The sequence below is a fragment of the Ursus arctos genome, chromosome X (assembly GCF_023065955.2).
Source record: "Ursus arctos isolate Adak ecotype North America chromosome X, UrsArc2.0, whole genome shotgun sequence".
NCBI classification, from domain to species: Eukaryota; Metazoa; Chordata; class Mammalia; order Carnivora; family Ursidae; genus Ursus; species Ursus arctos.
This window is the reverse complement of record NC_079873.1, coordinates 13,107,880-13,131,306: the sequence shown is the minus strand read 5'-3', so window position 1 is coordinate 13,131,306 and position 23,427 is coordinate 13,107,880. Positions and strand designations below refer to the sequence as shown.

Genomic DNA, 23,427 nt, shown 5'->3' with positions numbered 1-23,427 from the left:
TCAAAATTTTAATGCCCTGTTTAAACAATTTTTTGAAGCAAATGTTAAAAATGGATTAGCATTATTTTTAATCCTTTCTCACCTTCCCGCCCCCACCAGAGTTTGAAATGCCACCTTCCCTCTGCAGTGAAGTACTGGCCACTGACTAACAGCTACCACATGCAGCTGAGTACAGGCACCTTAAATGGTTCGTTTGCTTACTTAGGTCTGAATTTCACTGATACTGGGTAAGGAAAGGGTTCATGTGTAGGCAGGGAGAGATGGGGGGCCCTTAACCAGGTTCTGAAAGAGGGAACAAGAGATAAGGGAGTAGACTAGACCACCTGGCCCTAGATGTGAGGGAGTATTTTTTCTTTGGTGGCTACAGTGTAATTACAGAAACTGACCAAACCTCAAAGAAGTCAGTCATTAAGGGTGTTATCAGTTGTGCTTGCTCAGACCAAGACGGCCCAAGAATCTCAAGGCCACAACCTCCCTGGTCAAGTTTTCAATAAAAGACCGGCCTAAAACCCCTCAGTGGCAACCCATTTGGGACCCCTCTCACTCTAGAGAGTTTTTTCTTTCCTTTCTGCTCTCACCTTCACTTAGTAAACTTTCACTTCACCCCTTTGTGTCTGAGAGATTCAGTCTTTGACTCTGTGAGACAAGAACCTTGAGATCCTGCAACAATATCAAGTAGGGCAAACCACGGGCCCTGGCGATTTTTCTGACTATACCACGTAGTCTCATTTCCTTGGTAAAAACTCAGCCAAACACCTTTCCAAGTACCATTCCACAATCCAGCCACACGAGCAGGTTTAACCAAGATAAGATTTCTGCTTCTAGTTGACCAATCAGTGATTGGACTAGAATTACCTGACTTAAGCTTTATCGCGCTAGGGTCTTGCTACATATAAAGCTAACACTTTCCAAACCTACAAATGCCATCGTTAACTGCTAAATCTAGTCTCTAGCCTGTCTCCATCTCTCCAACTCCACTGTCACCTCCCTAGTGCCAGCCCCCTGTGGATCTAACTGGACTGCTGCCATAACCTGGTCTTTGAGTTTGCACCCCTGCTCCTCAAAATCTGCTCTCCAATCAGCAACCAGCATAATCCTTTCCAGCAGCAACTCTGATTGTGGCACTTCCTTGCTTAAAACCCATCAACATCATTGCCCATGATTTCTTCCGTACCTTCTTCTTCAGCCTCATCCCCTGCCCCTCCAGCTCTCGCTCCTAGCATTACAGCTGCTGTGGCCTGCACTTTCCATGCCTCCCATGCTCCAAGTCTCCTCTGAGGGCCTCTACAGCATAACTGCTGCCCCCTTTGCCCAGAGCCTACTCTTTCCCCTTCTTCACCTACATAGCCCTTAGCTCATCGTTCACATCTCAGCTCAAGTACTTAAGGAAGTCTTCCCCAAAGTCATGCACCCTCTTGCTGCAGCTGTGCTTCTCCTTCACAGCACCTATCACTGCCTCCAATTATGAATACACGAGTTTATTGAACATCGATCCTCTAACTGCCAGCAAGTTCCATGATGGTAGGAATGCTCTTCTATACAGCATTCTGACCAGTGAGAGTAACACAGTGCTCACACAATTATTTTTTAAAACTACAGTAAAAATCTATACCATAATCCACTCAGTCACCTAAACAGGAAAATATCAAAAGCCCATGGGTAAGCTACCAAATAATCCAACTTTTCCTTCCAACTGTGTCCTTTAGTTTCCACTATTAGGGAAAAAATCAAATACAACAATTTGTTTCATTATTTTATTGAAAACAAGCTTGTATAATTGTAAATGCATGATGGTATCAACCGAATTTATACTCTTCACCAATCTTATTGAAAACTGGATTAGATTTTTTTTAAAAGACTGAATGTAGATGAGAGAAAAAGTTGCAACAAGAAGCTTTTAATAAAGCCAAGTGGGATACCATAAAAATGAACCCCCAAAATGAACAGAATCACTCATATATGCAAAGTCTAAAAGCACAGAGAAAACCTAGACAGTTTTAGCCATTTTCTTGAGCTATATACAAAAATAAACATGAGTGATAAAGCATTAAAAAGTTAACTGTTAAACCCTCAGGGTTTGCCTAAAATATGCCATCACTGAGTTTGATGGGGTTTTATGAGGTCTCTCATGGTTTTTGTTAGAACTGTATAATTATTATTTAAGATTAATCCCACAAGCTCTGGAAATGATGTGCAGTTTTTGTTTAATTAAAGGGTATGTGATGGATTCTTCAGTTGCTTCTGTATAAATGCATGCTGACAGCCTCCACAAAAGATCAGGAACAAACAAGGGCCTTCATTCCAAATGAGAGGAAGATGCCTCTTGACTGGCAATCTGTTTTGCAGACTCCCCCCAACTGCATGAGCAAGGCAAAAGCAGCCATTTGCAGCACTGAAGGAATCAAAAGAGGGTACTTGTCTTCTGTTAACACACTTTTTTGCACAGGGCTTTCAGATTTTTAAAAAATTTTATCAGTGGCTTTTGAAACAACCATGAAATACTTGGATACCTACAAAGTGACTTCTCAAACAAGGACTCATGACAGTACAAAAGCATTAATCAAGACCCAAAAACAGAAAGCTAAGTGTGGGTATGGGAAATAAGGTTACCCAGCACTGTGCCCAGGGCTTGCAATAGGAAACAGTGACAGTATTAAATATAACTAAATAGCCCTGGAGCAGACCTTGGCCCTCTGGTCAGCTGTTCATCCCCATTAGAGAAAGACAAAGCCCCATGTGGCCCTGCTCCCAGGAGAAGGGGCTCCTGGATGACCTGATACTGACTTGGTTACAAAAGTTACGCCCTTGCCGAGATAGCTCCAAGAACGTTAGCTCTTCTTTGCCTCAATCCAGAAGGAACAGAGAGAAAAAAAGGAGAAAAAAAGATGGTGAGATAGACACCCAAGTGGAGATAGAGCTGTTTGTCATGCTGCCCAATTGCAAACTGGTTCCTGGGGACCCATGAGGGTCTTCCCCAGCCTGGAAGGAAGAGTAGCAGGCTGGAGCTACATCCTGCTGCAGTCAGAAAGCAGCTGCAAAGTCTAAGCTCTGAAATGAGTGGTAGCCTCTACTGCCTAAACCCTCCCCTTCACACATTTTATGGAGGCATTTGGGGAAGATCCCAGAACGGGTCCCTCTTCCCCCAACATGTTTACCTGCCACTGGCACTGGCCACACTCTTAGTCTCTTCCCTTGGTTGAGCTTTGGCCCACTCACTATCAAATACAGAAAATGATAGATTTTTTGTTTAAGAGTCAGAGACCCCAAGACAGACTTAGATAAATCACTGGCCACTTTGAATCTAGTGTTGTTATGAGGGACAAGACATGATAAACTAGAGCCTTTTTCAGATCTAAACACAAAATGTGTACTCTGTTAAAGACTATTCACGGTTTCTTTAGACATTGCTCCTTCTTGCCAGTAATCATCCATGACTTGAGTTCTCATGTTTTTAAAAGACCTTCCGTAAAAAGTGAGAAATCTTATTGACAGCACCATCTGTTTCTGGACCCTTTTAATGGAAGCTATACTTCTCTGAGTAACAGAAATCTTATCAGTGCCCACTGCCTTTGAAAAAGGCAAGAGACATTTAATTTTCCTGTCTTCCGAAAGAACTGATACAAATGTTAGACTCACCATGACTCTTTCTTATTGAAAGGCTTTGAGGGTAATAGCTTTATTAAGTAGAAAGACAAAGAGTTCTAGTCCAACCTTGTGGTGTGCCGAATGTTCTATATCTCTATCTGACTGCAGTTACATAGATGTATACAGATGTAAAAATTTATCAAGGGTATATTAAGGTCACAGCACTTTGCACATTTCCTGGCATGTAATTTTTTAACTTCTTCATTAGGCATAAGAGTTCCATTCCATTCCATTGCCTCTGGCCACTTGACACCAGAATGTACCTAAAGATGCCAAGTCAGCACTTGGCTCTACAGGAAGATCTTTCTCTTCATTTTTTATCAGCTAGGAGGTTCAGTACTTGCCTATTCCACAATTTTCATGAAAGGGTAAGTGACTGGTTCAAATCTATCCAGAGAACAATAGAATGGGAATAACAGATGACTCACAGTTACCCACATCATCCTTATTACTTATATCATAAGATGTGAGAGTCTAATATCAGTTAAAGGACTTTAGACACAGAAGACTCAGCAAAGTGCCTGGATACCACCTTAAGGCACAAAAAGTTCTTATAAGGCCTGGATGGAAAATGTCAAAGGTTTAGGACTTTTATGAAGTCTTACCTGCTTGCAGGTACTCTGGCTGCAGAGTCGGAGGCAGGCCCTCAGGCAGTGGGTAGCCGTTTTTCCGAGCCACAATGAGATGAAATGCAGCACAGAACTCAGGCAGGGTCAAGGCTCCATCACAGTCAGCATCACTAAGTTCCCTAAATATAACATGTCACAAGCACCTAACATGGGGCTTAGAGGAAAAGTTACTCAGGCTCAAATATGCAAACATGGGGCACCTGGATGGCGCAGTCTGTTAAGCATCTGACTCTTGGTTTCACCTCAGGTCATGATCTCAGGGTCCTGAGACGGAGACTCATGTTGGGCTCTGTGCTCAGCACGGAGTCTGCTTAAGACTCTCTCTCTCCCTCTCCCTCTGCCCCTCCCTCACCCCACTTGTGTCTCTGCCCCTCCCCAATCCCTCTCTCTCTCCCCCCCACCTCAAATAAATAAATATTTTTTCAAAACTATGCAAACACAACTCCCAGGCTCTCTGGTGGTGGCCCTACAAAGTCTCCAAACTCCTAGGAAATCTCAGGGGGCACTTGAAGGACAAATGATGATCAACAGCGCTGGTACCAGCAGCACTTTATAAACAAAACTTTACACTCTTCTGGTTCTCTGGCAGGTCTGTTTTACAACATTGAGTACACAAGACTAGAAACTATAGCACAAAAAGGAAAATAAGGCTCAGAATTTGTTAGTTGACAGTCATTCAGTAAATGGGTGGTGTGAAGAACTCCAGACCTGGCGCTCACAATAGTCAAAGGAAGGGCTGACTTCAACCTTTTTACAGTTGTCCCAGCCATTATAGTTACCTGAGCTCAGAAATGAGCACTTCATTTTTCAGCTTTAAGGAAGAACCTTGAACTTTTCAAGTCGCATAAATATTGTATCAAAAATTTGCTTGATAATACCATATTTATATTTAACCTGTATCTACTCTTTAATCACGAGATGATCACCTGTGTGGGGACAGGGGATGTACGGGAAATCTCTCCACCTTCTGCTCACTTTGGCTGTGAACCTAAAACTGCTCTAAAAATTAAAGTTCTACTAAAAAAAACAAAAACAAAACAAAACAAAATTTGCCTGAGAATTCCCTCCTGGGAAGATACAAGTAAGTTCAATAAATACTCGTTGAATTATGTTTTCAGATAAAACCAGCAACTTGGGAAGAAAGGAAGAATCTTGAAAAGGCTTATCTTTGCTTCAGTGCTTCCCAGTGAAAGGCACAGACCTATTTACTTAGCACAAAACAAAAGTTATTTGCCAAAGTAACTAAGACACCATAAGCTCAACCAGCCTCTTAGGTATATAGAGACAACATACTTGTGCTGGGACAAGTGAAGAGATAGGACATAAAACCATGCTGGAAAGGTATCACTACTTCAAAGAAAAAATATAGAAGGTAAGCTCCTTAACTTCCCTTTGGACCATTCACATTCTCCTCCCCGAAGGAGCAGCTCCCCAGGGTGAAGAGTCAGGGAACTATTTCAAACGCTGGGTGGAGAGAATACCATTCAGCTTTTATGGATATGTTTCAACAAAAAGATAGGAAGCCTCATGCAAATAATGTTAAGACTGGGAATTCTGCCAAAAAGTGTATTCTTTTCAAAATGATAATTTTTTCCCCTAGCTTTAAAATCTAAGATAAGTCTTGTTGTAAAAAAAAAAAAAAAAAAAAGAATTATGCTAGAATATATTGCTGAAGAACCTAAATCCAGCTCAGAATCCCAGATACACTGGCATGCACAAATGTTACTGGAATAGTTTTCCAATAAAATGCACAAAACATGACAAGCAATTTTAAATCCTGCCACAATTTTTGTAAATCCTTGTGAAAAAAGTCCTACATAAATATTCCAATGTTTTAATTATATATTTATAGCAGCGTGGTCTCCCACCCAGGCTTGAGGAAGAAGAGCCTACACACAGCCAGGAGTTTACAGAGGCACTGAGCATTCTCATAAACGCAAATCAGCCATCTGGACGGTCGGGGTACAGCCCTTCTGGAGCCCGGGCTGCAGCCGGCGCAGTGGCAAGGTGCAGTGCACACCACAGCTGCAAGTCTGAACCAGCAGATAAACACCAGCCAAATTTATGAAGCTCAGAGGCAGCTAGAATAGTCAAATTTGACTTAATTCCAAAACATTTGTGGACCTTCTGTTCACCTGGCCTCATAAAATATTTTAAAGAAGAGCTTTTCAAGATCCTCTGGTTACTTGCATCATATCGAGTAGAAATATCTGAAAATAAAATTCACGAGATGGGAATGCTCATATGCCCATGCAACTGTTTAGACAGGAAAGGGATCTAGAGGAGGATAATAATTGGGAAATTGATTTTTAAATAACAGCTAACAGTTACAGAGCACCAGGCACTGAACATTGTGCTTTTCATATAGTAACTTATTTAATCTTCACAGCAACAAAAATCGTTAAGTTCAATTCACTCTCTTAGTCTGTTAAAAAAAAAAAAACACTCAAGGGGCCCCCAGGTGGCACAGTCAGTTAAGTGTCTGACTCTTGATTTCAGCTCAGGTCATGATCTCAGGGTCTTGAGATCAAGCCCCATATCGGGCTCCACACTCAGCGGGGAGTCTGCTTGAGATTCTTTCCCTCTTCCTCTGCCCCTCCCCGTTTGTGCTCTCTAAAATAAGTAAATAAATCTTTTTTTAAAAACATTCAAAAGATAAGACTTTCAAAATGCAAAAGTAGGAGCTAAGGGATGGGTATGTAATGACATAATGATACTAATGTGGCATTAATTATACTTACCATATGTAGGAGAGTTCTGGAATGGAAAGCTTTGATTTGGTGAAGAAGTTCTTGGCCACAGAACCTGCCAAGAGAGCCATTGTTTAAATAAATCATTGATTACTTATCTAAAGCAGCTTTTATATTTATATGTAAATGAATCGCCACTTTTTGTTCAGAATCCCTACCATATAACAACAAATGTAACATTTATTCATCAAAGCAACTATAAATCATATGGCTAAAAACAACACATGAACAGCTTTGAAAAGAATATATAAATTACAATAGGGCAAAAGGAGTAATATCATAGTACTTATTATGACATGTGAATCATATAAATTAATTCCTTCATTTTTCCAAAAATCTGCAAAAGTTTATTCAAAATTCAAAGGACAAATTTCAAAATTATTAAAGTAAAAATCTGACAAGCCCTTTTAATGAAAGGGTGAGAAAGTAATATACAATCATGGTAGAAAACAGAGCAAAAAGAAAATTAACACCATTAATCTTACCACACAAAGACAAAACAGACATCTTGGTAAAGAGTTTGGTGAAATTTAAGATCTCTTGGTGGCTCTTTGAGAAACTTATCCAGGAACCTCTTGCTACATTATCCATCACAAATTTACCAGTATCAACTGAAATCAGGTAATCATTCCATTTTACATGTTATATAGCTCCAAATCCCAACTGCACTTAAAATGTTAGACTGATCCTTATTGAGATTGAAATTCTTATGCTTTCAGCTCCAAGACCAATTTCAAAATGCAAAAGCCTCAATTCTAACACAAAGAACAGTCAAATCAAAGCCTCAGGCTCTAAACTGATAAAGTCAAAAGCCTTTCCTTGGCAATCACAAATCTTCTAACGGGCCTTAAAACAAGGGATTATAACAGACCCTAACGCAGATGTATTTTCCTTTGACAGATTATTAAGGATCAAAGGCAAAGTGCCCTATTAACCAATGAGCTTTCTCCCAAAAGCATCCTGGGAAATAATGCTGTCATAGGACTGTTGGCCATCAGTGCAGCCACCTTGTCAAACATTTATCAGAAATGTCTTAAGAGCCTATTTATCAGCGATTTTATAGATATAAAGACATTCTCCATTCTCCCCTCAACTCATTCTTCTTTTTCCCCCTTGATATCCTTTCTTCAAATCATGCTAGGCCCAAACCCAAGCCAGAGACCTAGCCTGGCCTTCAGACAGTAGAGAGAGACTGTTCTGCCATGGTGTCCCAAAGAGATTAGGTAGGGCCCATCCAGAAGCCAACAGCTAACAAGTTCAGTCATGCCCTAGCTGTCGAGAAGGAAGCTTATGAGAAAGCCCAAGTGCTCCCTCCTTTGGTGCTGACAGATGTTTAATCAGTGAGCTGGAACGCTCACCCTAGTCCTAATCCCAGCCAACCTAGAAGCCCCAAGCCAGCTTCCTTTCCTTGCTTTCTCCAGCCATTTTCAGACCTGTTGGGAAGATTTATATGGGGCAAAAGAGGGAGAGGTGAGGCTTAAAAAAGTTGTCAGCAATCAAACATCAAAATATGGATTCAGACTTTGTATTTATTACAAAGAGTCTCTCAGCCCAGTAAAAAATAGCTGTACATAGCATTGATATACCAGTGATAAATGTTAACACAATGAACAGGTATAAATCTTTTAAAAATAAAGACCAGTAACACAATATAAAAATGGGTAGAGCTATGCCAGTTCACAGAAATAGATTCAACTGGCCTTTTTTTTATTAAAGTAAACTCTACCCCCAACATGGGGCTTGAACTCACAACCCCAAGATCAAGAGCTGCATGTTTAGTTCTGTTTTGTTTTTTTTAAGATTTTATTTATTTGTTTGACAGAGAGAGAGACAGCCAGCGAGAGAGAGAACACAGGCAGGGGGAGTGGGAGAGGAAGAAGCAGGCTCCCAGCAGAGCAGGGAGCCTGATGTGGGGCTCAATCCCAGGACTCTGGGATCACGCCCTGAGCCGAAGGCAGACGCTTAATGACTGAGCCACCCAGGCGCCCCAAGAGTCGCATGTTCTTACCGACTAAGCCAGCCAGGTGCCCAAATGACTCTTAATCATATTTAAAAACAAAACAAAACAAAAACCCTCAACCTTCTTCATAAGAGATCCATAAATGAAAACCACACAAAGACATGATTTCTTGCTTTATCAAGTAGGGGAAAAAAACAAAAGTCGGTGAACAAGTAGTGATAGTAAGACTGTGGGAAAATAGGCATCTTGTACAATGCTAGTGAAAGGACAGCATGGTACAACCTCACTGAAGGAGTGTTTTGCAATGTCTAGCAAAATCATATTATCCAAAGATACACTGACAAAAATATAAAAAGATGTGCAGAAGGCTATTCACAACAAAAATATGTGTAAGAGCAAAAGACTAGAAATAATCCCAAAAGGGCACTAGCTAAATAAATGACTGCATATCACACAGCCTAGTAGCACACACCTATAAAAGCGAATGGGAAATATCTCTTCATGCAATATGGAGTAATCGCCAGTACATAATGGTAAGTGGAACAAGCAAGGTGGGGAGAAGTATAAATAGTATGCTACCATTTATCTCACAAAAGACGGGAGGTAAGAATACACACACATGGATATAGTCACACGTGCATGAATTTGCTTTTACTTTTAAAAACAGACAAACCATAAAAAAGGGGGCAAGGAAGGAAAGGGTAGAGGGGACAGGAATAGAAGCTAGACTTCTTTGCAAATTATTTTGTAGACTCAAATTCAGAACTGCGAAAATATTTTATATATGTAGAAAACTAAATTTCAAAAACCACAATCCCTAAAAATTGAAATCAAAACAATTAAAGCTGATAAGAACAAAGCCGGAGAACTCCCGCTTCCTAATTTCAAAACCTACTACAATACTCAAGAGAGTGTGGTATTGGCATTAGACTAGACAGTGGAAATCAGTGGGAAAAAATTAACATTCAGAAATAAACCCTCACATTCATAGTAAACTGAATTTTGACAGGGATGCTAAAACAATTAAATCGTGGAAAGAATCATTTTTTCAAAAAATGGTGCTGGGACAACTAGATATCCACGTGTGAAAGAAGCAATCTGAACACCTACCTGATATCATACACAAAAATTAACTCAAAATGGATCAAAGACCTAAATATAAGAGATAAAACTGTAATATATATGTATACCTTCTTAGAGGAAAATACAGACATAAATTTTCATGACCTTGGATTAGGCAATGATCTCTTAGTTATGGCATCAAAAGCAAAATCAAAAACTAAAACAGATAAACTGGACACCATCAAAACTAAAAACTTATGTGCTCTAAAAGATACTGTTAGGAAATAAAAAAACAAGCCACCAACTAGGAAAAAATATTTCCAAATCCAAATTAAAACGGCAAAGGAACATGTATCCAGAATACGGGCATACCTCGTTTTATTATGCTTCACTTTACTGCACTTGGCAAATATTGCATTTTTTGTACAAACTGAAGATCTGTAGCATCCCTGTGTTGAGCAAGTCTATTGGTACCATTTTTCCAAACCATTTGCTCACTTTGTGTCTCTGCATCACATTTTGGTAATTCTTGCAATATTTCAAACTTTTTCATTATTATTATATTTGTTATGGTGATCTGTGATCAGTGATTACAACTCACTGAAAGCTCACATGATGGTTAGCATATTTTAGCCACAAATTATTTTTTAATTAAAACATATACAGTGTTTTTAGATATAATGCTATCACACACTTAATAGACTACAGTATAGTCTCAATATAATTTTTACATGCACTGGGAAATCAAAAAATTATTTGAAATTCTTTATTGTAATATCTACTTCATTGCCATCATCTGGAACCAAAACTTCAATATCTCCAAGTTATGCCTGTATATAAAAAACTCTTACCATTCAGTATTTAAAATGGCAAAGGATTTGAATAGACATTTCTCCAAAGAAGATATACAAATGGTCGATAAGAACATGAAAGGATGTTCAATTTCATTTTTCACCTGAGAAATGCTAATCATAACCACAAAGACATACTACTTCACACTCACTAGTGAGGCAGGAGGGAAGGGAGACTCGGGAGACAAGTTGACCAAAGTAAAGCCATTCTGGTTTTAGACTGACCCTTAACCTAAAAGTCAGCAGGTAGCAGACAGAGACACAAGATCCAACTCATGGAAGACCACAAGACCCCACTCCCTCCGGCAGTAAAAGCCACAAAGGCCGGACATTCTTAAAATTGCTCCCTGTGGGTAATTTCACAACCCTAAGCCAATGGAAAAACTAACCACCCAATGTAAATGATAAAGCCAAAGTTAAGGAGTAAGTCCTTCCCTATACAGTTACCTAATTTTTAAAACTTATAAAACCCTTTCTTAGAGGCAAAGAGGGGTCCTCTTCCTCACCTGGGAGAAGAGACCACTATTTTATCTGTGAAGTAGCTCCTTTCTCACTTCTATACTTAATAAATTTTTGTCCCTTTTTCTAAACAGCTTGCTCTTGAATTCTTTCTCATACAAAGCCAAGAACACTCAAGGCAAGGGGCCTGAGGCCCTCCCTCTCAGGACCTCGGCCCATCTGGCTTATAGGATGCCTATAAGCAATACAGATCTTAAGTGTTGGTGAGGATGTGGAGTAACTAGAACCTTCATATGCTGCTAGTGGCAATGTAAAATGATGCAGCCACCGTGCAAAATAGTCTGGTCCTCAAATGATTGAACACAGAATTATCATATGACCCAGCAATTCCACTCCTAGGTTTACATTTAAGAGAAATAAAAACATACATCCATACAAAAACGTGTACGCAAATGTTCAGAGCAGCATTATTCTTTTTTTTTAAGATTTTTTATTTATTTGAGAGAGAGAGTGTGTGTGAGAGAGGACCAGAACCGGGTGAGGAGTAGAGGGAGAAGCAGACTCCCCTCTGAGCAGGGAGCCTGATGCAGGGCTTAATCCTGAGACTCCAGGATTATGACCTGAGCCAAAGGCAGCCACTCAACTGACTGAACCACCCAGGTGCCCCTGAGCAATATTATTAAGAGGCAAAAAGTGGAAACAACACAAAAATCAAGTGCCCATCAACTGATGAATAAATAAAGCGTAGTATATCTATACAACAGAAATTATTCAGCCATAAAAAAGCAATGAAGTTCTAGTACATAGTACAACCTGGATAAACCTTAAAAATATTATGCTAAGTGAAAGAAGTCAGACACAAAAAAAGACCACACATTATGATTTCATTTATAGGAAAAGCCCAAAATAGGTGAAATCTTTAGAGAGAAAAAAGTAGCTTAGTCATTATGTAGGGCTGGGAGGTGGGGAGAGCAGGAATGGGGAATAATTGCTAACAAGTAGGTGGTTTGTTAGGGGGGTAATGAAAGTGTTCTAAATTCAGATTGTGAATATACTCTGTAAATACATGAAAACCACTGAACTGTACACTTTACAGGGGTGAATTTTATGGTACGTTAATATCTCAAAAAAGATGTTTTTTTAAAAAAAGACATCACCTAACTGCAATATATGAACCCCTCTTGACCTTAAACAAACCGTTTTTAAAAGGCATTTGTGAGATAATCAGGGAAATCTGAACAACAAAGACTTGATGATATTAAGGAAATGTGTTTTGTATTTTTTTTCATGTGTGCCAACGAATTGTGGTTATGTTTTTAAAAGAAGTCTTTCTTATCATTTGAGATATGACCTAAAATATTTTCAAATGAAATGATCTGATAACTGCTCCAAAATCATCTGGGCTGAGAGAGGATACAGACAGAACAAAATCACTGGTGTATAATAGGTACACAGAGATTTGTTATACAAGCCACTCTAGTTGTATCTGTATTTGAAATTCTGCAAAATAAAAAAGTTAAAATAAAAACACTCCTAACAGCTACCCATTTGTTATCTAATTATACACATATGTTATGAAGAAACTCACTTAAGGGGCGCCTGGGTGGCTCAGTCGGTTAAGCGTCTACCTTCAACTCAAGTCGTGATCCCAAGTTCCTGGGATTGAGCCCCACGTGGAGCCCCGTGTCTCCCTCTCCCTCTGCCCCACCCCACCCCCACACCCCACCCCGCCCCCGGCTCTGCTCGCTGGCTCTCTTTCTCTCTCTCTCTCTCTCTCTCTCTCTCTCTCGTGTGCTCTCTCTCAAATAAATAAATAAAATCTTTAAAAACTCTCTTAAGCAGTGGGTAAGGTTCACAAATAGTCAATCTGGGTTTCTGCTTATTTTAAGTCCTTTTGTCAACATGAATTTGTTATATCTACAATATTCTCCTTTCAATAAAGCTATTACCACCAATCAGAAAAATGATGTCTGAATATATACAAATATATTTCAATTACACACCTTATTTCTCAAGAGAAAATTACTCAGTCCACATTCAATATGTCAGGTTACAATTACTGACGGCATATTGTTATTCTTCAAAATTGAAGTACAAAAAGAAAGTTCTACGAATTTTTCTTCCAGACTCTAGTATTTCACTGTTTAGTCTTCAGCCCAGGAAAATGTAGGCACACAGGAATTAAATCAATTTGTCTCAGTTTGAATTTTACATGAGAACTCAACAAGAATACATATTTAGAAGACAACCCAGAAGAACAGACATGTGGACATAAAACTCCTGGCCAATTTTCCTCCCATATTTTAATTTCTCTCAGAAAATCCAGAGGAGAAAGACTTGAGCCAAAGAAAATGAGCATGAATCTGGACTTCTAAAGCATACATAACATTAAGAAACTTGTGACACTAAATCTTTAGAAGGCTACACTACATCTTGCTCTAATATGAATAAGCAATTAAAGAGGTCATCTTGGTGCCACAGTCTACCATTTCAAGAACCGCTCCAGATAATAAGGCACAGGTCTAGACCAGGTTCCCCCAAATTCCCATTTAAACCTTTTGAAACCGAAACATAATTTTCCAAATGTCATTGCCAAGTATTTTTCTGCATGGTTTATAGTTGATAAGAAATTCAATCTTAGAGGAAAACAAATAAAAATCACAGAAGGTTGTCACAGTCATTTTGTGTGAACTATTTCTCAAGACGTGTACTGTTATCTATGTGAGACAATGATCTGGGACCCATGTCTTCACCCATCAGATTTAGTTACCTGAAATGAAGGAACTCGGGTCAGGCTGAAGGGATCGGAACTGGTTGACATAGTACTCGCGCTGTTCTTCTGTTATCCTCCAGGGTTCATCTGGGTAATTACTGTTGTTATCATGTGGTTCTCTCTCCACGGAAAAGGACTTTAAAAATAAATAAGCAAATGCTCATAGGTAAAAATATAAAACATCAGTAAAAGTTATCACCCATTATACTTATTTTTTTCTTCAAGAGAATACATTTAAACACCTTGTAACTAGAACGTAATTAGAACATAAACTTCTACAGGGCAGACATCATGCTTTATAATTTTTTTGTATACCTCAAAGTTGTTAACAGGACTGAGCATGAAATACTGAACACTTGGTGAGTGATGAAAGTTTTTCCAATGTAATGAAGAAAGAGTAAAAAGGACGATCATTGTTTTTAAACATTTTATTTATTTGTTTATTTATTTAGAAAGCGAGCGCAAGAGGGGGACGGGCAGGGGGAGAAGGAGCAAGAGAATCTTAAGCAGGCTCCACACCCAGTGTGGAGTCAGATTCGGGGCTCAATCTCACAATCCTGAGATCAGGACCTGAGTGAAATCAAGAGTCAGACACTTAACCAACTGAGCCACCCAGGTGCCCCAAAAGGACAATCATTCTTATCTTCAAATATTCACCACATTTTTATCCTTTCAGATTAGCTAAGCAGGCAGCAAAATAATCTAGATTTCTTTTAAACCATTTTTTTTTAATCTACAAAAGCTATAACCACGTCATCTTTTTTCTGAGGCATTCCTGTTGTATAAATCTGGGAATCGAAGTTCTAATTCCAATTCTACCTCCCCAGGTCCTGCTCGAGTGCCAAGTCAGGATCACAGAATCTCGTTCCACATTTGTGAACTGTGGATAATACCTGATAATAGAAGTGGGTGAGAAGAACAACTGTTCACGGGACCACAACACAGGGTATCGTAACAAGGGGTGCATCAGACCTGCCACTAGGGGGCATGCAAGGCAAATGTGAGGATTTAAGGATACAGAGAACCAGAAAAGTAGTTCAGGAGAAAAGACTGTATGAGGCAGTGAGGAAAGAAGCAAAACTGGTGATTCTGGAAGGAGGAGCCCAGGGCTTTGTTCTATCCCTCCCATCTACCCTAAGGCTAAGGTGCTACTCGCCAAGGGTCACCTTCATGGAACCAAGAGGTAAACACAAGGAGCGTGATCCTTTAGGACAAAAGGAGACTAGGAAAGAAAAGGAGAGATATTACTGCTAATAAGCCATCAAGTTGCTTGTTTCTGCACACACTATCAAGAAATTAATCATTAGGGGGGCATTCTACTCACTATCCCTAGAAAAGGCAGCCGACCATCTCTGCACCCTTCCTCCCACCCCAACACACACACACCCCACTCCAGCAAGTAATTCTTCTCAGGAACACCCAGCTCTCTCCTCTGTGAACTTTCAGAGATGAAATAAGACTACTGAGATGTCATCTTTGAAGTTTTCATACTAGGTGAGTTTCCACTAAATGTAGATCAAACCATTTTTAAATGCCCCAGAAGCCACTAATCATTACTTAATATCTTAAATTCATAGAATGCTTTCAAATTTACAAAGCACTACACACACCTCTCTCATCTGAGCATCTCAAAACCTTTGAAAGGTAGACATGGCAGGTATTATTATCCTTTTCCCAGATGAGGAAATGAAGGCTCATACTACTTAAGAGATGAGTCCATAACCTTCATTATTTGCAATCAGCATTATTGCAGTCAGCAAGTAATTACCCCTCCTGTTTTATCTGTTGTTCAAAGTCAGTCTACTCCATATCAGGCCCTTTTTAAACTGAGTTGCATCAAGGACCTTGAGAACATGATGCTAAGTGAAATAAGTCCGACAGAGAAAGACAAATACTGTATGATATCATTTATATGCGGAACCAAAAAAAAATCAAACTCACAGATACAGAGAACAAATTGGTGGCTGTCAGACATGGGGGCGGTGGGCAAAATGGGTAAAAGTGGTCAAAAGGTACAAACTTCTGGTTATAAGATAAGTAAGTCCTAGGGATGTAATGTAAAGCATGGTGACTACAGTTAACAATACTGTGTTATATGTGTTTAAAAGTTGCTGAAAGAGTAAATCTTAAAACCTGTCATCACAAGAAAAAAATCTGTAACTATGATGATGATGGATGTCAACTAGACTTAGTGTAGTAATAATTTTGCATTATATACATATATCAAATAATTATATTGTACACCTAAAACTAATACAATGTTATACATCAATTTATCTCAATTTTTAAAAATTATTTTTAAAAAATCAACTTATTTTTAAAAATTGAGTTGCATCCAAGTTGTTTTTAGAAACTCCTATCATTCTGATAATAAACAATATAAATAAAGCAAGAAAGGCCACAAGTCAGTCTAAGCACCCGATGGACCACACAACTTTCCAAAACACTCCCACCAAATTCCAGAGCCAAATTCAAATGCTCCACACTAGCACTTTCTGAACAAGCCCAGATGTCTGACCAGGTTGCAGGGGCAAAACCCACCAAAGTAGAGGGCATCGGTATGCAATGGATTGAGTCCCTGGCCAAATTATAATATGTAGAGCTCCCAGGAACACCGTCCTTCTGGTTGGCACTGACGGAAACAGCTGGAGTAAAGGTATCTAAAAAGCTGGACATGGGCAGGACACAAGAATGGATATTTACGACTGAACGATCAAGCAGAAAGAGATGGTTCACAAACCCGGCAGGACCCTGGTGAAAAGCTCTGTCCCACCACCACCCTGTGAATGAAGGCATGAAAATCTCTGTGCTGCATGTTGGCCACTGCATTCCTGGTTCTGATACAGCAGCTACTATTTCCCTAGAATACACTCCTTTCCATCTGGAACTGAAGCTGCCATACCCAGTTGTTGTTACATCAGCCCCTGTTTGTTCTTTCTCCAATCCCATGACCACCTGCTCACTCTATTTCCTCTCCCACATTATCTCACTCCTGACTGGCGTCAGTGGCCTCTTAGCAGGTCTCAAGTCTATTCTGACAGCAGGGCTTAAAAACCTACAGAGATGACCTGTCACCTAATAAAAAACATCTACCTCCCCCACATGACCTTTAGGGCTCTTATAATCCAACCTCCTTCCTGCTCACTCTTAGCAGGCTTCTGATTGCCCACATGCTGGCTCTTCATGCGTCCGATCTGTATCTTCTTCACAGACCAACCCTCCTCTGATCCCAGCCTGCTCAAATCCTATTACTTGAGTTCCACTGCCTCAAAAGGCTCTCCAGTGTACCTGCCAGGCTCACAGCCACTGCAGAGGGCAATGCCCATCCCTCAACTCTGATACAAAGGTGGGCTTGGCAGCCACATGTGTACCACAAGACCCACCTCACACCTGGCCTCACCCAACTGAGTCCAAGTAAGGAAGGGAGGGCACACAGTTTCTGGCCTCTGGGATCCTCTTGCATAGAAAGCTCTACACTAGCAAGAAAAACTTCAGCCAGATGCTCATTACTGGGGGTGTCGGTGAGAAATTTGAAGATCAAAAGCACAGAAAGCAGACCCTGAACAGATGCGGTGAGGCCATGGTATAGAGTGAAGGCCCAGTGGGACTTGAAGTCATGAAGAAGCCAGAACCAGCATAAGCAGAACCTGTGAGGTAGAGAAGTACTAAAAAGAATAGGGGGTGAGATGGCTGTTGGCAGCCAAAAGATAAGCAGATAGTGAAGCAAACTCAAGGCAACTAGGGCAAGCACGAATAACCGAGAATTCCCACTCCTCAGGACCACTGGGCCACTCCTTGTCTCTCATTTCTTGGATTCCCATGAGAACTCCAACCCCACCTCCTTTTGAAGAAGACTTAAGCTGGCAAGGAGAGTCCCTGCTCCCTAAAACCAAAAAGGCCTTGCAACAAAGAGAGAGAAGGCATACGAACATTATATAACCTGTACATAACATAGTGTGGCACTTCTACTGGTTTGCACTAAATGTGTTAACCTACCCCCATTCTCTTTCCCCTTACTTCTCACTGCATGCTTTTAACTGATTTATTAAACAATTAAGCATCTTAAAAAATATGAATTCTTATGATAAGTATCACACAGTTGGAACATTTCGAGTGCTCTTGAATATCATCACTCAGGTTTCAACCTGGGGGACCAGAACCATCTCATGTATTCCTTTATTCCACATATAGTCCCTAGCAGGTACATCACAGATACTAAAAAGTAATGTGAGATCCACTTATTCATGGGCTCTAGTAAGTTCAGGTGTTCGTCTTATATTAAAAGAGGTGCAGAAACACTACTCTGTGTTGTGCTGAATGAAAGAAAACCTATGAGTCTATTTCACATTTAAAGTTTCAGCTCTATCAAAAGAAATCCGTGTCTATCTTCCTGTAGTTCATCCACGGTCTCTGATCTCTATGGGGAGATCCATTAAGTGAGTATTTCAGTGTCAGGTGAGGGCATACGGAAGGAGTAGATCACGTTCCACATATCCTTAGGCTGAAATAGTCTACAAGAAAGCTCATCTACACGAAGCAAAATGATTTGAACTTTGCTGCATGAACAGTGATCCACTCATTCATTCATTCAGCAGACACTTACTGAACACCAAGAATATCCTAGACTCTAATGACTCAGGATACACTGATGGATAAACAGATTCTTTCTCCCAGTAAACCTAGGGTCTCATGAGAGAGAAAGACAAACAGGCAATCCCAAAACAGTGAAGTAAGTGCTATGACAAGACAGGGTACTCTAGAGTTTTGCTATTCAAAGCACAGTCCCCAGACCACCCAAATCAGCATCACCTGGAGACTCACTAGAAACACAGAACCTCAGGCTCTACCCTACATCTGGGGAATCAAAGTCTGGGAGTGGGACCCAGGAATCTGTGGTTTAACATGCCCTCTAGATGATTTGAAGCACACTCAAGTTTGAGAAGCAATGCCATAGAACATGGAGAGCAAGACAAACAAAAGGAACAGCATTTACAAAAACTCCAACAAATGAGAGAAAATGGGCCATCTTCTTAAAGTAGCTCAGTTGGACTACATGTAGATAGAACAGGCTGCTAGTACAATGTGGATGTTAGTGGAGCTGCTTGAATATAGTCCAGACAGCAAGCAAGGAGCGGATCATGACAGCCCAGGTGTACCAGGCTGAGAGATACAGACTGTATCTAGAAGACAATAGGGAGCCACAGATAAGTATTAAACAGAACAATGAAATTATCAGATGTCAGTTACAGAAAGATCACTTCAGTGATGAGAATGGAAGAGGAAAGACTAAAAGTAGGAGGACAAGTTAAGACCATATGAGCAACCCTGGCCAGAGGTCAAGATGGCCCAGAGTTAGGGAGGGGATGAGAGGAGACAGAAAAAAGCCATATGGCCAGGACCAGAGGAAGGCCCATTCCAGCAGTGGGATGGCAGCTAAGGACCTCTTTGTCCTTAGCCTCGGGTTTCCAAGGAGAAGCCAGAGCCAGGAAAAGCCCCACTTGTGCACGCACCCTAAGAGGACTCTTCCACTTCAACTCCAGCTCCAGTGGTTTCATCAGCTGGTTAGAGCTATTTGCTAATTGGTGCCAATTTAAAGTTCTGCCAGCGTTTTTAAGAAAAAATAAAATGAGAGAGAAGCCTTCCACATCTGTCTGCTTAAGCCACATACATATGGTTCATTATGCAGTTTCTTTAGATACAGGAGAATTAGATTTGCTTATATTTAAAACATTCAAACCCTTAGTTTCATTTCAAGTGAAATGCAAATATTTGGCACTACAAGTTATTATCTCAAGGGAAAACCGGCTGTTTATAATGAAAGAGACTTCAAAAGACTCATTAAAAAGTAATACTACTAATAAAATCCCAAAAGGTGACATTTACCCCTGAAGTATCTTTAAAAAATCAAGCACAGCTGAATAATATGAATTGCAAGGAGGCATTATCAGGGAGAATTTACAAAGGGTGTGTATATTGTTTCACCCACAGAACATTTCTATTTAGAATATAATCCCACCCTGGAGACATCCTGTAAATGCTGCCCAACAGTCCAGCCATTTCACCTGAGGATGCAAAGATCTCATACCAGTGTTCTTCTGGTGCCTTAGTAAACAAACCATCTGGAGTAGCAAAAGCTCATACAAAACCCACAGTGAGTATGTGAGAACACCTCACCCGCCAACAATATTTTGGAAAAAAGACAGCTTCAGTGCAACCACTGATCAAAACATGATTTCATAAGCAAAGATGTGAGAAGACTCAATCACCCCTAATGAGAAAGAAGGACCAACAGGCTGGTGAGACTAGACTAGAGCCCAAGTGAATATTAATCTGCCTAAGGAAAGATCATGGTCACTGATCAGCCATGGGGCTGAGGAGAAAGAAGAGTCATTGAGGGAAATGACAGCTGCGCTGATATATGGGGATTATGGCAGCTGTCCTCTGATCATTTACACCGCACGAGGCCTGGTACAGAAGTATCACTGAGTGGCTGTGGCTGCCCACCCAACAATGACATGTTCCACTGCACACCCTGCAGTTGGCTGCAGCCATGTGACTGAGTTCTACCCAATGCAATGTGAGCACAAGTGACCGGCACCACTTCCATGTAGAGCTAGCACCCTGTGGCACTCTATGCTCGTCCCCAAGGGCCACTGAAGGGGGTATGGCACAACCACAGGACGAAAGGAGAACTGGTGCCTGAATCACCATGTGGAGGAAGGCTGCCTACCAACCTGTTAGATGAGTGAGAAAAATGCAATGAAGTCATTAAAATGTGGGGCGTATTTGTCATAGCAGCTATTAGTCTAATCATCCTTTAGGCAAGGCCCAAAGGAAAAGCAGGCATGTCCAGTCCCAACGGCACAGCCATTCCTGCACCAAAGATGGAAGCATGAGGCTTTGTTTTGTAATTTGAGCACCTAATGACATGACGCAATTCTGAGCCCACACAATTTTATAATTTGTCCGCGCAGACGATCTAGAGGGACAGCGAGCGTGTGGACGCATCTTTACAGCCATCTTTCTATGTCTGGTTAATAGGAGTTTATCTTTCATGGGTTTGAAGACTTGCAGGGAAGATGTATCAAGTAAAAAGAGGAGAGGGTCAGGGTAAAACTGGGAAAACTATTAAATGAGGAATGAAGAAAACAAGATGGAACTCAACAATTTTGTTTTGAACTTTTAACTGGTTATTCTGTGTGATACTTTACAATCCTGTGTATTTATCTTCTGTCTCACACCCAGCTCTCACTATAATAAAAGGTCCATGAGGGTAGGAAAACTGGTCTAGTCTGATCACTGCTGTATCCCCAGCACCTAGACAAGTCCCTATGCTCAATACATGGTGTTGTTTTATTCAATCACTGAACAAATAATTGGACATATGGTCAATTCCAATCCAGAAACAGAAAGGTTAACCTGAGCTCTCCTATGATGACTAGACCTGAATTTTATGTGAATTTCTCAAATAATGTCACCTAACTGTAAAGGCTGGGCCCCCTCCCTTACCAATGAAATTAAAGGAAAATATTCTTTTTTTTTCTTTTTATTTTGAAATAATTATAGATTCACAGGAAGTTGCAATAAATGACTTCTGGTTTTGCCCGTAAAGAAGTGAGTTAAAATTAAATCCTAACAGAGCAATTTAACCTTATCGGTTTCTTCATGGAAATATATCCATAAAGATGCCAAACTTGCTCAGGGATCTAATTTCAACAGCTTAGGAGGTTGATTGCAAAGTGTAGGAATCTGAATCTAATGAGCAACACAGAGTTGCTGCTTATTAAAATAAACTAAATTTTAAAAGCAATCACCACAGACATAGGAGAGTGTCAGAGAACATGTATTCATTACTTTGCTAAGTGCCAGGCACTGTAAGCACCCAATATACATGACCTATTTTCACCTTCACAAAAACCCTGCGAAGTAGATCCCATTATTTCCAATTTACAGAACAGGGAAACTAAGGATTAAGGAAGGGAAGTGACTTACCAAGATCACACACCTACTAAAATGGTAGAGTCAGAACATGATTAGAGTCCAGAGTATTACTCTTTTTTAATCAGCAAGTCCTATGGCTCTCCCTCCCTCTCTTATCCATCCATCCTGTAACAATATACCATTTCCTTTTAATCAACATCCTCACAACTCTGAAAACCATAAAACACTGATGAAAAAAATTCAAGACAACACAAAGAAATGGAAAAACATTCCATGCTCATGGACTGGAAGAAAAATACTGTTAAAATATCTATACTACCCAAAGCAATCTACACATTTAATGCAATCCCTATCAAGATACCAAGAGCATTTTTCACAGAGCTAGAACAAACAATCCTAAAATTAGTATGAAACCACAAAAGACCTCAAATAGCCAAAGCAATCTTGAAAAAGAAAAACAAAACTGCAGGCATCACAATTCCAGACTTCAAGCTATATTATAAAGCAGTAGTAATTAAAACAGTATGGTACTGGCCTAAAAACAGATTCACAGAACAATGGAACAGAATAGAAAATCCAGAAATAAACCCACAATTCGATGGTCAATTAATCTTTGACAAAGAAGGAATGAGTATGCAATGGGAAAAAGTCTCTTCAACAAATGGCATTGGGAAAACTGGACAGCTAAATGCAAAAGAATGAAACTTGACCATTTTCTTTCACCATACACAAAAATAGACTCAAAATGGATTAAAGACCTAAATGAGACCCAAAACCACAAAAATCCTATAAGAGAGCACAGGCAGTAATTTCTCTGACATTGGCCCTGCAACATTTTTCTAGGTATGTCTCCTGAGGTAAGGGAAACAAAAGTAAAAATAAACTATAGGGACTACATCCAAAAAAAAAAGCTTCTGCACAGCAAAGGAAACAATCAATAAAACTAAAAGGCAACTTATGGAATGAGAGAATATATCTGCAAGTGATATATTCAATGAAGAGTATCCAAAATATATTTAAAAAAAAAACTTAGGGGCGCCTGGGTGGCTCAGCCATTAAGCGTCTGCCTTCGGCTCAGGTCATGATCCCAGGGTCCTGGGATCGAGCCCCACATCAAGCTCCCTGCTCAGCGGGAAGCCTGCTTCTCCCTCTCACACTCCCCTTGCTTGTGTTCCCTCTCTTGCTGTCTCTCTCTCTGTCAAATAAATAAATAAAATCTTTAAAAAAAAAACTTATACAACTCAACACCCAATAAACAACCCAATTAAAAAATGGGCAGAAGACCAATAGACACATAAAAAGATGCTCAACATCACTCATCATCAGGGAAATGTAAATCAAAGCCACAATGAGATAT

General features: G+C 40.1%; 1 protein-coding gene across 7 annotated transcripts in view; it reads right to left on the bottom strand.

Moving 5' to 3' along the window:
• REPS2 (RALBP1 associated Eps domain containing 2) overlaps positions 1 to 23,427 on the bottom strand; it is a 215,800-nt gene that overhangs the window by 101,817 nt on the left and 90,556 nt on the right. For all 7 annotated transcript variants that reach the window (XM_057310284.1, XM_057310293.1, XM_026480258.4 and 4 more), the window contains exons 6-8: positions 14,127 to 14,265; positions 7,016 to 7,079; positions 4,251 to 4,393 (exon numbers count right to left, since the gene is read on the bottom strand). In XM_057310284.1, coding sequence (XP_057166267.1) covers positions 4,251 to 4,393; positions 7,016 to 7,079; positions 14,127 to 14,265 — 346 coding nt within the window. The remainder of the gene's footprint in view (positions 1 to 4,250; positions 4,394 to 7,015; positions 7,080 to 14,126; positions 14,266 to 23,427) is intronic.